Consider the following 14,581-nt stretch of genomic DNA (forward strand, 5'->3'; position numbering starts at 1 on the left):
GTCCCTGGTACCTGTTTCCCCAATATCCATTTTTCTATTCTTCCTTATTAACCAAGTCCCTATCTTGTTCAGGGTGGCAATATGACCATCTAAAAACAGCCATTTCCCAGACTTCCATATGGCCAAACAGCATAGTTGTAGGTAAAACGTAAGCATAAGTCTATCAGATAGCACAGCCATTATTTTCAAAATACTAATTATTTTCAAAATTTAAAAACAACAGACTCAGCTGGAAAACCCCTTAGCCCTTTGCCCTTCTACCTTCAGTTCTTCTCCGCTTTGACCTCCTGAAATGTCATAGATGCTTGAATGACTGTCATAGAGGATAACAGATATAACAAGTAGACATATGAGGGAAATATTATGATGATATAAAAACAACTGTAACTCACATTCATTCATCAAAATTCACACCTTTAATAGTAGTCGATAAATGAAGTCTTAACCATAAGAGTGAGAAAGTTGAGAATGTGCTGGAAAATAATGGCCACCCACTATATTGAATTAGGGCTGACATAAAAATTATTTATTACATTATTACTCACCAAAGAAACCCAGAACTTCCCTGGCCCAGAGTAAAATCCACAGAGGATGTGACAGGGTGTTGAGGGAATAAAGATGGCAGGTAATGGCGTCTCCTCTTCTTCCTCCTCCTCTTCTTCTTCCCCTTGGGATTCCTTTTCTCCATCTTCTCCCATCACTGCTGCTAGCTGCTTCCTTCTTTCTTCCTTTTCCTTCTCCTTCAACTCCTTCTGTTTCTTTCTCTTTTCAATTTCCATTAATCTCTTTTCCAAAAGAGACATTAAGAAGATGTAAAAACAACAGCAATTCATTCATTCTACACTTAGGGATGACAAAGAAAGTAGAAGAAAAATAGGGTCCTAGAAAAACTCACAGCTCTGATGTAACAAGGAATGTTGTTTAAAAATAACTATCAGTTTGGGGATATAACTTTGTTATTACATTTTTCAAGTCATTGGAATAACTTCACGACCATATTACCCCCATTGATCCTGGTTTTACAGAAATTATTTTGTCATTTCTTTTCCTAATAAGGAAGCTAAACACTGTTTCCTTCAGTCTATCACTGTCAGCCCATGAGTTAGGTGGACTGAAATAGTCCCTGAGGGAAGTTGTTTCTATGTTTAGTAATACTGTGATTTAGGCCCTCAGCATCTATCAACTGGCTATTGCAAAAGGCCCCTAACCCTGGGATCCCTGCCTCCCATCTTTTACCTCTTTATTCTGTTTACCCCTCAGAATTATCTTCCGAATTTATATGATCTCATTACATCAATCCCCTCCTCAAAAACTCACAATGGATCCAAATGGTCTACGAAACAAATTAAGACATCTTGGCTGGTATTTCAGGAACCCCATGTGCTGGTCACAGACTCTTGCCACAGCCCTCCACAAACTGCATCCCTCTGTTTCACCACTCCATTCTCATTTCCCCAAAATACTAAAAACAATTCTGTCTTCCCTCAGGATGTTTTCCCAGCTTTTACTGTCTCCCTCTTCATTTTCATCCTTTCAAAATTATTCCCATTCTTTAAGTACAAAATGTCACCTTCATGCAGTCATCTCTGACCTCCTCTCGTCCCTCCATCACAATCATTTATTCTCTCTGCATGCCTCTAAAATTATTTTCTTTGCACTGTGATTTTAATATCTACTCACTACTGCCTTCAAATATGGGGTCTATGTCTTGCTATTTTTGTATTTTTCCAGGCTTACCACAGGATATTTTATATTCTAAGAAGGAAGAAAATATCAGAAGATAATGCTTCAAGGATATCTCATACCAGAATCTTAGACTTGACACTTGAGAAATGGAAACATTTTGTGCGCATGTCTTTGATTTCATAGGAAACTATATGGTGATCCTCCACGTCCTCTTTTATGGTTGGATATGGAGCTTCAAGAACATAGCCATTCTCACAGAGAATCAATAAAGTGCTTTCAAGCTGAAAAAGAGAGATTAAATATATTTACATTTCAGCAAATTTTTAAAAGCATAGTTCAAGAAGATTACAAACCAGGGAAAATATAATCGCTATGTGTACTCACCACTTTTGAAAAATACTTAATTCCTCCCTGCAGTTATTATTGGTAATAAGTCACTATACATAATTATTGATACCAATTAATTATTATATCATTATTAATTAATAAGATAAGTGTTCAAGTTAGATCTAGATTTGTTTCCTTTATAGATGCCATTCATATTTTCTGAGACAAAAATGTGCTTGTAAAATATGTTAAGCCAAAGGGCAGAATATTAAAATTAGGACTGCCAAGGAAGCAACATCATTAATCATCAGAGAAATGCAAATAAAAACCACAATGAGATATCACCTCACACTGGTTAGAATGACTGTCATCAACAAGACAAATAGTAACAAGTGTTGGAGAGGCTGTGGAGAAAAAGGAACCCTCATACACTGTTGGTGGAAATGCAGATTGGTGCAGCCGCTATGGAAGGCAGTGTGGAGGTTCCTCAAAAAATTAAGAATAGAATTACTATATGACCCAGCAATCCCTCTCCTGGGTAATATATCCCCAAAAATCTGAAAACATTTATCCGTAAAGATATATGTGTTCTGATGTTCATTGCAGCTTTATTTAAGGTGGCCAAGACATGGAAACAACCAAAGTGTCCTTAGATAGATGATTGGATAAAAAAGATGTGATATATATACACAATGGAATACTACTCTGCCATAAGAAAAAATGAATAGTGCCATTTGCGACAAAATGGATGGATCTTTAGATTATAATGCTAAGCGAAATAAGTCAGATAGAAAAAGCAAAGAACCCTATGATTTCACCGATATGTAGTATATAAAACTGAAAACAATAAAGGATCAAGACAAACAAACAAAGAAATAAAAACTCATAGACACAGACAATAGGTTAGTGGTTACCAGAGGGTAAGGGGAGCAAGGGGTAGTAGATGAGGGTAAAGGGGATCAAATATATGGCGATGGAAGAACTGACTCTGGGTGGTGAACACACAATGTGATATATAGGTGATGTATTACAGAATTGTACACTTAACACCCAAGTAATTTTACTAACCATTGTCACCCCAATAAATTGAAGAAAAAAAAGAAAAAAAGAATAACTCAGGTCCAGATAATAAGGCATCATTTTTTATGAGGTCAGGAATAACCTTGATTCCAAAACTGGCAAGGACATTACAAAGGGGAAAATCATCACTGTTATAAACTTGGATACAAAAATCCTTAATAAAATATTAGCATATTGTGTGTGTGTGTGTGTGTGTGTGTATGTTAAAATACAGTGAGATGATATGTGTCAAGACAACGAGAAAAGATCAAGTTCAAAGAGTATGCATGAAACAATGAGGAAGAAAGAGAATACAAAGGACACAGACTTAAGAGATGTTTAGGATGCACAATCAGTAGGCCTTGGTGAATCAGGGCAGGGTGGTTAGAAGTAGAGAAGAGACTAGAATGACTCAAGATTTTCTAGTTTTGGTAACAGGAAGAACCGTGGTCCCAGCATAACGCAGGACAAAAACATCTTAGAGGAACTCTCCATTTAGACACCTCAAAATTACCTTCAGAAATTCAAAAGATCCCCGAGTTCTGTCAGTTCTACCTTCTACGTATCTAACGTCCATACAGTCTTTCACACCCTGGTCACATCTTCTCTGGAACACAGCTGCCTGAAAAATCCACCTGCCTGTCCTCTGGCTCCCTTGTAACTTCTCCACACTGCTACCAACGTGATCATGGGAGTGACCATGGCAGGAAGAATGGCTCTATGTGTGCTGGTGATGCTCCCTAACTGGAAACACCAAAAATAATGGGCAGATGCTCAAGTTAGGAGGGCCTACCACTGAGCTAGTGGGAGCTAGCAGCTATTGTTATTTGGACAGTTGAAGTATGCAGCATATCAGCTATATATGGTAATTTACTTATTTCCCCAGTTTTATTGAGATAATTGCCGTATAACATTGTATAAGTTTAAGGCATACAATGTGATGATTTGATACATGTATATATTGTGACATGAGAGTAACTGACTTTGATATTAGTAATTCCCAAATACTAGAAATACAAGGGCTAATCAGCAGCTCTGCCTGAAACAAGCTTTTAATTGTGTTGGAGGTTTTTGGTCTCTTATGCCTACTTTTTATTTTTTTAACTTATTTTGAAACAACTATTGATTCATAGGAAGTTGCAAAAGTAGTACAGAGAGGTATCATGTAGCTTTACTGAGTTCCCCTCATTGGTTACCTCTTATGCAACAATATCAAAACCAGGAAATTGATATTAATATAGAATGTATATGTAGTTCTATGTCATTTTATCACATATATGTAGGTTCATGTAACCATCCACAGCAATCAAAATGCAAAACCATCCCACCACCAGAAAGCTCTCCCTTGAGGTGCCCTTTATAATAACACCCACCCCTTTTCCATCCACCATTCCTAACCCCTGGCAAATGTCAGTTTCTCTTAACTTCATATCTAGGGAAGCGATTGAAAGTTGCACATAATATTATATGCTGTGACATAAACGTTCACACTTTAACAAAGAGCTTCCTTTGCAGCTCTCATTCCCTTCAGTTAAACCACTTGTACCCACCTCCTCTCCACCTACATCCTACCAATTCCTCAAGATTAAGGGACAATAATACAAAATAATAACTTATGTTAACTTCTCTCTCTCTTGATATTTCCCTGTTTTATATTCCCAATACATGTTGTCTAGACCACTAATATTTGTCACCGGTTCCCTTGTGGAACCTTGTATATTTCTGTGATAAAATTATTTAACTCTAAGTATTTGTATTTTTTATCCTTCAGAACAGACTGTTTTGTACTGCTTAGTATGAATGCATCACTGGTGCCTAGCAAAGATGAAAACAATGAGTACTGTTAATTAATTTTAAAAAACAATTTTCTAGATACTACTATATTTTCATAGTCCCTTTTCCTTAGAAGAGCTTAAAATAGATTATAGATGTGACCCCAATAATTTTTATAGCACTTCTATGCAGTTCATCAGTATCATTATTATCCTGGAACCTAGGACAGCATCTGGTTTAGACATTCAATCACTATTCGGATGACTGAATTATTTCATGCTCAAACTTAGGGAAATTAAGATTAATAATCAGTACTGAACCACCAGTTGTTGTTAGGAAAGAGGTGTTAGAAGATTAGAAGAGAAAATGGAGGTAGAATGGGGGCAGAAGAGAAGTAAAGAGATAAAGATGAGGACAAATACACTCAGACCTTAGAATTGAACTGAATGTCAGGACTGACAAACCCAAGTCAATATGTCCTGACACGTTGTGTATCTGGGTAAAGGCACCATTGTTAAAGCAAAGCCTGATATAACCCAATGTTTACAGAGGGGACTGTAAACAACTAGTTAGTGCATGAAAGAGAGAGGGGTAGTGAGGAGGGTGTGGAATTCCTGAGGATGTTTACCAGCCAAAATAAGCAGCATTGTGGTCCCTCAATGCAGGACCCAGGAGTGGGGTTCATAATTCCACCTGCTATTCTCTCTCTACCAGAACACTTCATTACATAGTTAATTGAGATTAAAGCACAAAGACAAATAATAATTACTTACATGAGTGACTGTAGACCATATTAACTGGCAAACAGGTCCAGGAGTAGTAATATAACCGATTGGTTTATAATTCTTTTCCACATCGAAGAAGAAGACAGTTTTATCCTTACTCTAAGAAAATGAGAAATGCCCACCAAATATGCATTATTATGAAATCCATTCCATAGAGTAAAGAAGCATTTAATAACTATAGTATGTCCACTATACACTTATATCTGCAATGGTCACATATCCCAGATTATTCTGGGAACGTTCTTATTTCAAATATTCACTTCACTTTCCCCATGAGAACACTTGACAAACCATGTGTGCCAGTATGTAGTTCCGAAAAAATGATCACTATATCTGTACATAAGATTAATTCAGAAAAAAAAATTCACAATGCATATGCTCATGTATTAATGCACAGAGACTTTACATGGTTATTCTCTTTATTTATGGCAGTTCTACATAAGAATATACCCATGCTATAAAATATCAATTATACATAAAATATCTTACATGAGTCCCAGCTGAAATTTTCTAGTCATTTAAAATAAGCAGTAGAATCTAATTTGTAAGAATACCTTAAAATGTCGTGCACAGGTTATGCTGAAAGAATGTGAATACAAAGAAAGTAAAATACGGATATGGTCTCAGAAATGAGTATCAGCAAATAAGGCGTCATTAAGTAGGAAGATTAATAAGGCAACGTTAACCATGAAAATTCAACAGGAAACAAAAAAAATCTACTACTCACCCCTGTGGCTAGAATTTCTCCATCATGATCATAAGCTAAAGCAGTGACATGCGCAGTATGCGGTTTGGTAACATATTGCAAATGAAGATCTGCATCCAAAAATTTCTTCCGTCCTGCAAAAATTGTGAGCCCTTTGGGATCATAAAGTTCAAGAATTCGAACGACACCATCTTCGAATCCTACAATAATCTGTGCTCCAGTGTAGCTTACCTTGGACAAAAATTAAATGCAATCTGAAATTAGTTGATTAAGAAAGTTGTACGACATAACAGATACCACTGTATTTTATTTAGACTTAAGTAATTTCACACTGACTGCCCATTGATAATTCCTGATACCACTTTCTGGGAACCTCCATCTATTCTAGGACAGATCCTATCACTGCGGACTCTCAGACAGGTAAACACTGGCAATTCAAACACTCAATGAGCAAATGTGGGTGGAGTGTCTGTCTACCATCTACCAGGCACCTATCACCAGCAAACCAAGAGTGAGCATAAATAGTCTCAGCCCCTGTTTTCATAGAATTTATGGTCCAGTGGGGAAGACAGACATTAATCAATGACAAAAATGAGTATGGAATTAGGAACTGAAATACATGGTAAAGGGAAAAAAACATCTTCTCTGAGCACATATAACAAAGAAAGCTGGCCTAGACTGAGGGCTTCCTAAAGGAAGACATGGTGGAGCTGAGATCAGAAGGATGCCCAGGAACAAACAAAGGACAGGAAGGTGGGGGTAGCACTCCTGGGAGAAGACATAGCTTGTACAAAGGTTGTGTGGCAGGAAAGAAAGTAACTCAAGAAAAAGTTATAGTTTGACAGAGCAGACTACAAGAGGCTGGAGACGGAGGTAAGCAGACACCGGCTCACCCAGTGGCTTACATGTCACCTTAGGGATAGTCTTCATCCCAAGAGCAACAGGAAGTCATCAAAAGGTTTTTAGTTGGGGGTTGAGGGTGGGGAGGTCACATGATCAGATCTGCTATTTCAGAAAAGTCATCCTTGCTGCCATGTGGAAAGATCTGAGATGGCCGAGACAGGATGCAGGGAGACCCTATGGGAGGTCTTTAAAGAGACAGCTGCCGGACTCCAGGATAGTGACTGTGGTCACTTGGTCTGAGGTGATGCAGTGGACATGAGGAATATAGACATGTTTTAGTAAGAAGTATAATGGCCCTATTTGGTAAGGACTGGATATGGGAAATGAGGCAGAGGGAGGTGTCAAGGACGAATAAGACATGTACTGAGGCAGGAAACACGAAGGGAGCCAGATGTGCATGTGGTTTGTTGTTGCTGTCATTATTTTGGAGGGTGGGGTGGCTGAGGGCAAGCAGAAAATCATGAATTTAGTCTTGGACATGTTGAGTTTCTAGAGATCTCAAAATAGAGATGACATAGAGTCTGCAGCTTAGAGGAGAAGTCTGGGCTGGAGATATAAATCAAGCAATGTCTGAATGTACTAAATCTGTTGTCCTCCAAGGCATTCAGGAGAAGGGCGACAGCCCTGGTATTCTTTAGGGCAGAGTGATCACCCCTGAGGGCAGGCAATTACGAGAATCTTTGGGAATAAGAGAACTGTATTCCATTCAACTCCAGTTGAATGTTTGCGAATTCAACAAACATTTACTAAGTGTCTAAATGTACCAGTAACTGTAGAGGCACCGGAGGTCCAAAGAAGAATAGTTATGGCTATCACCACGAAGAATACACAGTCTGGTAGGAAAGACAGACAATAAAGCAAATCATCTTAGTATGTTGTGATAAGTGCTAAAGAGAGGTATGTATACACAAAGTCCTGAACAAACAAACAAATAAAAGAGGAAGGAGCACTTAGTTCTATTTGAAGGTGGGGTCACAGAGAACGATGCAGAAGAGATGATGTTTGACCTGAGCTGAGTGGTAAAGGATGACGTGGAGTTTCCCAGAAGGCAATGGAGTATGGAGAAGGGGCATTTTGCCTCTAGTATGATATCTATATGATCATTACTTGGATATAAGGCTAAAAAGGAAACATTCTATGGATATAGCACAACTATCTGAATAAATGATTCAACTACTTGGGCTGTATTTTAAAGACTTCAGGTAAGAGTGTCTTATAGATTAGGATAAAGACTGAGCCAGGCTTGGTAATCCAAATACTCTGTGGTTTCTTTTTGTTCTAGCCTCATCATTGTTCTGCCTCTATTCCCTGGCCCATGTTTTCCTTCTGATTTTGATCCCATTATGAAAGTCCCCTCCATTCCAGCCACCTTCACATCTATTTTGAGCCTGAAACATTTTCTCATTGATTTCAACCCAAAAGAGCCAAGGATAAAACATTCCCAAAACACTCCCATGACATTTTAAAAACATGGCTGCAAATTCTTTGACATGCCTCCCATGGAGAGATGGGATTGAAGTCCCTCCCCCCTTTAATCTGAGTAGGGCTTGTGACAGCTTCACTCAATGGAGTATGGCAGAAGGGACCTTAGGTGACTCCCTAGGCTGGGAAGACCAGTAAGATCTTTGTTGCAACACTAGACCTTGGAGCCCCGAACTGCCATGTAAGACATGTGTGACTGCCCTGAGGCCACCACGTTGTGACGAAGCCCAAGCCACATGGAGGGGCTTTAGGTAAGCACTCTGGCTAACCTGGGTACCAGACTTGTGATACAGAAGCCTTTAGGTGATCCAGGCCCCAAACATTCAGGTCTTCCCAGCTGAGGCCCCAGACACTAGGAAGCAGAGATAACCCATCCCTGCTGTCACCTGTCTAAATTCCCGATCCACAAAATATGTGAGCAAAATAAAATGGTTGCTGTTTTGTGCCACTACATTTTGGGGTAGTTGATTACAGAGCCATAGATAACTAGAACAACTCGGTCCCTGACCAATTTTTTTCCACAGCTATTTTCTACAGATCACCTATCTTACTTATTAATTTTGTTTATGGGACAAAGGACATTTGTCTCTGCCTCCTGTCTCCCACTAGAGTATAAGGTGCATGAGTTAAAGTATTTTTGTCTGTTTGCTCATTGTTGTATTCCCAGAATCAAGAACAAGGCCCAGCACCTTGCAGGCATGCTGGAAATATACATAAAATGAATGAAATCGAGTCGGAAGGATAGAGGATAGATACACAAAGTTCTGTTGGGTAATTATGGTGTAACATGGAATTACTACTAATCTGCAGGTGGCATAAAAATAGATTTTCATTAAAACAGGACCAAAACCACAATAGCCAGCTCGATATGATTTCTATCACATTCTAAGTGAATAACTTAAAATTTTTATTCTTCTCTAAAATCGAGTCAGAAAATGTCTATATATCCAAGAAATAGAACTGATATATTTACTAGCAGAATCTGGTAAAAGTTCATTATAATAAACTTACCAGCTGGGGTACCCAAGCAAGGGCAGTACCTCCTTGCTTGAATTTCACATGAGCCAAAGGAGTTCTGCTACCAAAATCATAGATTCGAATAGAGCCTAGAAAAAGACAGTTTTAAAAAAGAAACAAATGTATACATAATCCCTTTTTAAATAAGCTTGGCTCACTTTACATGTTAAGAATTACAAGAAATAAATAACTAAATCAACTGATAGCCTTTCTTTAGTGAAAAATTTTTATGTCTATCCTCAACCAAGAGTTACCACGTTTCCCCAAAAATAAGACCTAGCCGGACCATCAGCTCTAATGCATCCTTTGGAGCAAAAATTAATATAAGACCCGGTCTTATTTTACTATAATATGAGACCGGGTATATGATATGATATGATATGATATGATATGATGTAATATAATATAATATACTATTGGGTCTTATATTAATTTTTGCTCCAAAAGACACATTATATCCGATTATCTGGTTAGGTCTTATTTTTGGGGAAACAGGGTAGGTTGGTTGCAAAAATTTAATATAATTGCAAAAACCACAATTACTTTGCACCAACCTAATAATATATATATATATATATATATATATATATATATATATATATATATATAAAGATGAATAATAAAGAAGACAGCTGATGATTGACTGATGAATCAATTTCACCTTGCATGGTCCACACAGATTGGCCATAAGTCAGGAAGAAAGAAGATGGAAAGAAAAGGAAAAGCATTGATGTGGATACTACCAACATGAATAGTATTTCCCTGAGTGACTTACTGATTGTGGCCTTATTTTAATCTCATAATAACCACGGTTGCTGCATTGCGTGCCCTCTCCCCTCCACAAAAACTCACCTCACTTGAATTAAGAGGTTTCCTTTTAGAAAAATTCTCAAATGCTTTTAATCAAACACATATGAAAAATTGTACGGAAAACAAAACAAAAATGCCAGACATATCTTCATTCAGAGTTCCTACTTACAGTCCAAGGAAGTAGTGGCCATGAGATAAGTGAGAGGAGACACGGCCAGTGCTTCAACGGCTCCAGAGTGGAAGGAGAAGAGGCATTCTGGATCTTGAGTCTGATAAGAAGACAGAAATTCTATTCGATCTCAAAGATAGATTAATATAGAATTAAGCTCAAGTTTAAAGAAATGCAAATAGAACCCTGTAATATATGTGTGATTTTATCTGACTAGAAATAAGAGAAAGCACAATGGGTTAGAAAGATTGCTGGACTTTGGGATTAAGAGAGAGTGCTATTTGCAGTGGATGGCTGTGTCATTTTGCACAAGCCACTGAGAATGCCAGTTTCCATTTCTTCGTTAGTAAAATGAGATGGCAACTGCCTGCCTACTAAACAGGGTAGTGATGAGGTTTTCATGATAATATAAATGGCTTATATTTATGAAAACTATAAAGCACTATATAATGTTAGCCATTGTTATTGCCACTTTTCTGGTAAGTTTTGCTATGAGAGGGACCTTTTTTTAAATGTAACATTATATGTTGAGCAAGTTTTTGATGGGAATAGTGATCAAATATGGAGAAAGATAAAGTATCTGTTAAGGAAGAATAACAAACGTTTTTATTATGAAAATTAGAAAAAAATAAGAAAACTAGGTCACTTACGATATTTGAAAAACTAAGGTCAAGCTTCCATATGGCTCCACTGGCATCCTAAAAAATGAAATACCTAATAATATTTTGTTTTATCATTTTGAATTTTTATCAAATTAAAATAATTTTCTCCCTATGATTTAAAGGAAGGACAAACAATATTACCAAAAGCTTTCATATATTTTAAAGTGTGAATGAAATTTAATAAAATCAGCTTCTATATATCTTAGAACACAACCACACAATAAAGGAAGCCATCTCGTTGTACTTGTAGTCCAACATAATAAAAATGCTCCTAATAGGTTTTCTGAGTATAAAATATAGGTCAATTAAATACCAAAACTCAGGAACTCTTCATTCAGGTATCAACAGTAGTCTTAATAGTAAAACGGACTTACAGTGACAATAAATTATACCAATTTAATTTTATGTCCAGGTAACTTTAAAAGAGCCAAGAGAGAAGAATGCAACTTACCTGCGCCAACCAAATGTTATTTCCAGTTTCGTTCATTTTTATCATGGAGAAGAGTTTGACATTCTTGTCTACTAGAAGTTCGTTAATGGGCTCGATCTCTATCAATCCAGTGTCATCTATAGTATCAGCCATGTCTATGGTCTCAAAATCCCATATCTTATAAAATTAGTAAGAAAATACCTTAATCACACAACAGTTTCTGAATTTATATTTTCTAAACCAGAAAAGAAATACACAGAAATTCTTTTATATTTACAAAGATTTCTGAGAAAACACAGCTCTGTTAAGAATTCTAATTTGCTCAAAATCGTCTGTATTTCAAGGTCTCTGTCAGGTCTTTTGGCACATCGAGTGGCCATAAGGAGCAAGACAGTGTTTTTCATAATACCAAGCCGTGTTTTTACACACCAATAGGCCCCTGGGAAGGGGAAATACATGTTCTTGCTTAGTCATTCAAGTACTATCTTCATTATAAGCAGAGAAAATGAGTGTAGGTGATATCTTCATTAGAAAATGTTTCTCTTCCTTATAGATTTAAACTGTACTGTTCAGATGAGGATTGTTGTTCTTGGGATAAGAGACCAGAATGCTACAGGAAGGATGATGGAGCATAGTTTCACTTCACGTGGCAGAGAGGACCTCCCCTGTGAAATGCCAAAGCCCACTCTGGATTGTTCTGTTGACACACCTGCCACGTTGTCTTAGACTCAATAACTCAGACTCTGGGAAAGTAACTTCAGGGAGGATGGATGTTGTCCCATAGATGAGCCTCACTGGGGCCAGACTAACACCTGGGAGTTGGGGTAAATTTTCCTAAAGGGTGAGAGGTAGAGATTTACAATGTAGAGGACTGAGAGATGAGAGTGGACTTTGGAAAGGGAAGCAAGCTTAGAAATTAGTCGTGTCCATGAAGAGATCCTCTGTGAAATACTTATTTTCTCTTGAGGATTTCTTCCACTCGGTATTTTGACATTTTGGGGTGACATATCTTGGAACGCTAGTGAATATATTGTATGACATAATAAAGGATATAAAAGATTCCCATAGTAATGAATAAACTCTAAAAAGATTAAATTTAATATGGTAAATGTAAAAATTTTATACTTGGGTTCAAAAAGCCAGTGGTACAGGACAGACTATGGGAGATTCGGCCTAAACAATATAGTAGACATAGTAAGCTTAATAGGTGTCAACAGAGTGACCAGAATATTTAAAAAAAAATACAGTCTTACTTCTGATAACACTTCCTAAAGAATATCCAGAGAACACTATGGATAGATCCCGGAAGGAATATGTACCGTATGTACCACAAGACATATCAGTGGCTCCAGGTTGGCCAGCAATGGCAGGGTACACCTATAGACATGTGATCATAACCAGGGGGACTTAGATGCTGGAGGAATGTCCCAGCTTAGCCCACACTATGGTTAGGAGAGTCTCCACAGGTGAGGACAAGTGAGCTCACTAGTGTAAGGCACAATGAGGAGGGAGCATCCACAGGCAAACCCTCTCAGCTCACCTTTGCGTATATTTCTGATTGGTAACCTCAGTTAACAATAACAAATGTTTGGCACTTTTGACCCGAGAAAATGACCCATTCATACTAGGCATTTTGGAAGAACATCTGTATCCACTCTTTATATTTTGCTAACATGGGCTTTCATTTTCTGAAGCTGCTATTTCAACAACAGAGTCAAAATAACGAAAGACCCCTTCAGAAAATTTCAGTGCTAAGATACTGTAAATTAATTTTGATTAGATTTCAAATATTTACCACAAGAGAAGCATTACTTAAGAGGAGTTGGCCCTAGGAGTAAATGACCACTGATCTCTTTCATAAAGCGCCTTTGTGAGAAATCAAAATCTGATAGAACCAATCGGGTGATCTGCATGGCTTAGCTAAGGGTGCTACTGTCCAAGTATGAAGAAAACTTACCCTAACGTATCCATCGGACCCGATAGTGATAACTTCACCCTCATCCAGCGTTATCTGGTTGATGGGACCCTGGTGACAACACTTACTTATAGATCGACAGAGCTCAACTTTGATGAAGCCAGATTCCCAAAGCAGCATGTTGCCCCATTCTGACCCTGAGAGCACCTGGCCGGTATGCAGAAAGGAAGGAATGTGCATTAAAACAGTTGTGTATATTTGTGCCTCAAATAGCAGATAAGAATTATTTTTTAAAGATTATTTTCTTGATTAAGAAAGTAAAACATTTTAAATACAGAAAAATAAGAAAATATAGAAATGAAAGCTCACAACCACAGAAATAACCACTAATCACATTTTGATGTATTTCCTCCTTGTGGTATGTATTGTTTCCATTATTGTGATTAGGCTGTATGCTGCTGGTAATTTTTCAAACATATCTATTACATGTTTCTTTGTAAAGCTCTTAAGGACATAATCCAGGAGTGGAATTACTGGGTCAAAAGTTAGAAGCATGTTTAAAGTTCTTGATAGATGAGATTCTACTTTTTAAGTGTGATAGTATGAACTATTATAAAATATCTGATAAGGGGTGAGGCCATTATTGAACTCAGAAGATTATAGCATAACAGTATCCAATTTCAAACAAGAATAATCATCTGGAACCACCTCATATTAATCCCTTTAATCCAGCACTTCCCAAAGTACATACCACCAAACACCAGTTCTTAGGATGTTTAACAGGTGCTACCTAGTATGTAATACTAACATAGTATTGGACTCTGTGCCAAACACTGCTTGAGCACTTTACATACATT

General features: G+C 37.5%; 1 protein-coding gene across 3 annotated transcripts in view; it reads right to left on the bottom strand.

Annotated features, from left to right (window-relative positions):
• The window catches only part of CFAP44 (cilia and flagella associated protein 44), a 102,059-nt gene that overhangs the window by 55,910 nt on the left and 31,568 nt on the right, over window positions 1–14,581 (bottom strand). For all 3 annotated transcript variants that reach the window (XM_033126720.1, XM_033126709.1, XM_033126727.1), the window contains exons 9-17: window positions 13,767–13,931; window positions 11,831–11,986; window positions 11,368–11,415; window positions 10,718–10,817; window positions 9,733–9,827; window positions 6,358–6,567; window positions 5,619–5,729; window positions 1,806–1,967; window positions 546–785 (exon numbers count right to left, since the gene is read on the bottom strand). In XM_033126720.1, coding sequence (XP_032982611.1) covers window positions 546–785; window positions 1,806–1,967; window positions 5,619–5,729; window positions 6,358–6,567; window positions 9,733–9,827; window positions 10,718–10,817; window positions 11,368–11,415; window positions 11,831–11,986; window positions 13,767–13,931 — 1,287 coding nt within the window. The remainder of the gene's footprint in view (window positions 1–545; window positions 786–1,805; window positions 1,968–5,618; window positions 5,730–6,357; window positions 6,568–9,732; window positions 9,828–10,717; window positions 10,818–11,367; window positions 11,416–11,830; window positions 11,987–13,766; window positions 13,932–14,581) is intronic.

This window comes from Rhinolophus ferrumequinum, chromosome 2 (genome assembly GCF_004115265.2).
Source record: "Rhinolophus ferrumequinum isolate MPI-CBG mRhiFer1 chromosome 2, mRhiFer1_v1.p, whole genome shotgun sequence".
Classification (NCBI taxonomy): Eukaryota; Metazoa; Chordata; class Mammalia; order Chiroptera; family Rhinolophidae; genus Rhinolophus; species Rhinolophus ferrumequinum.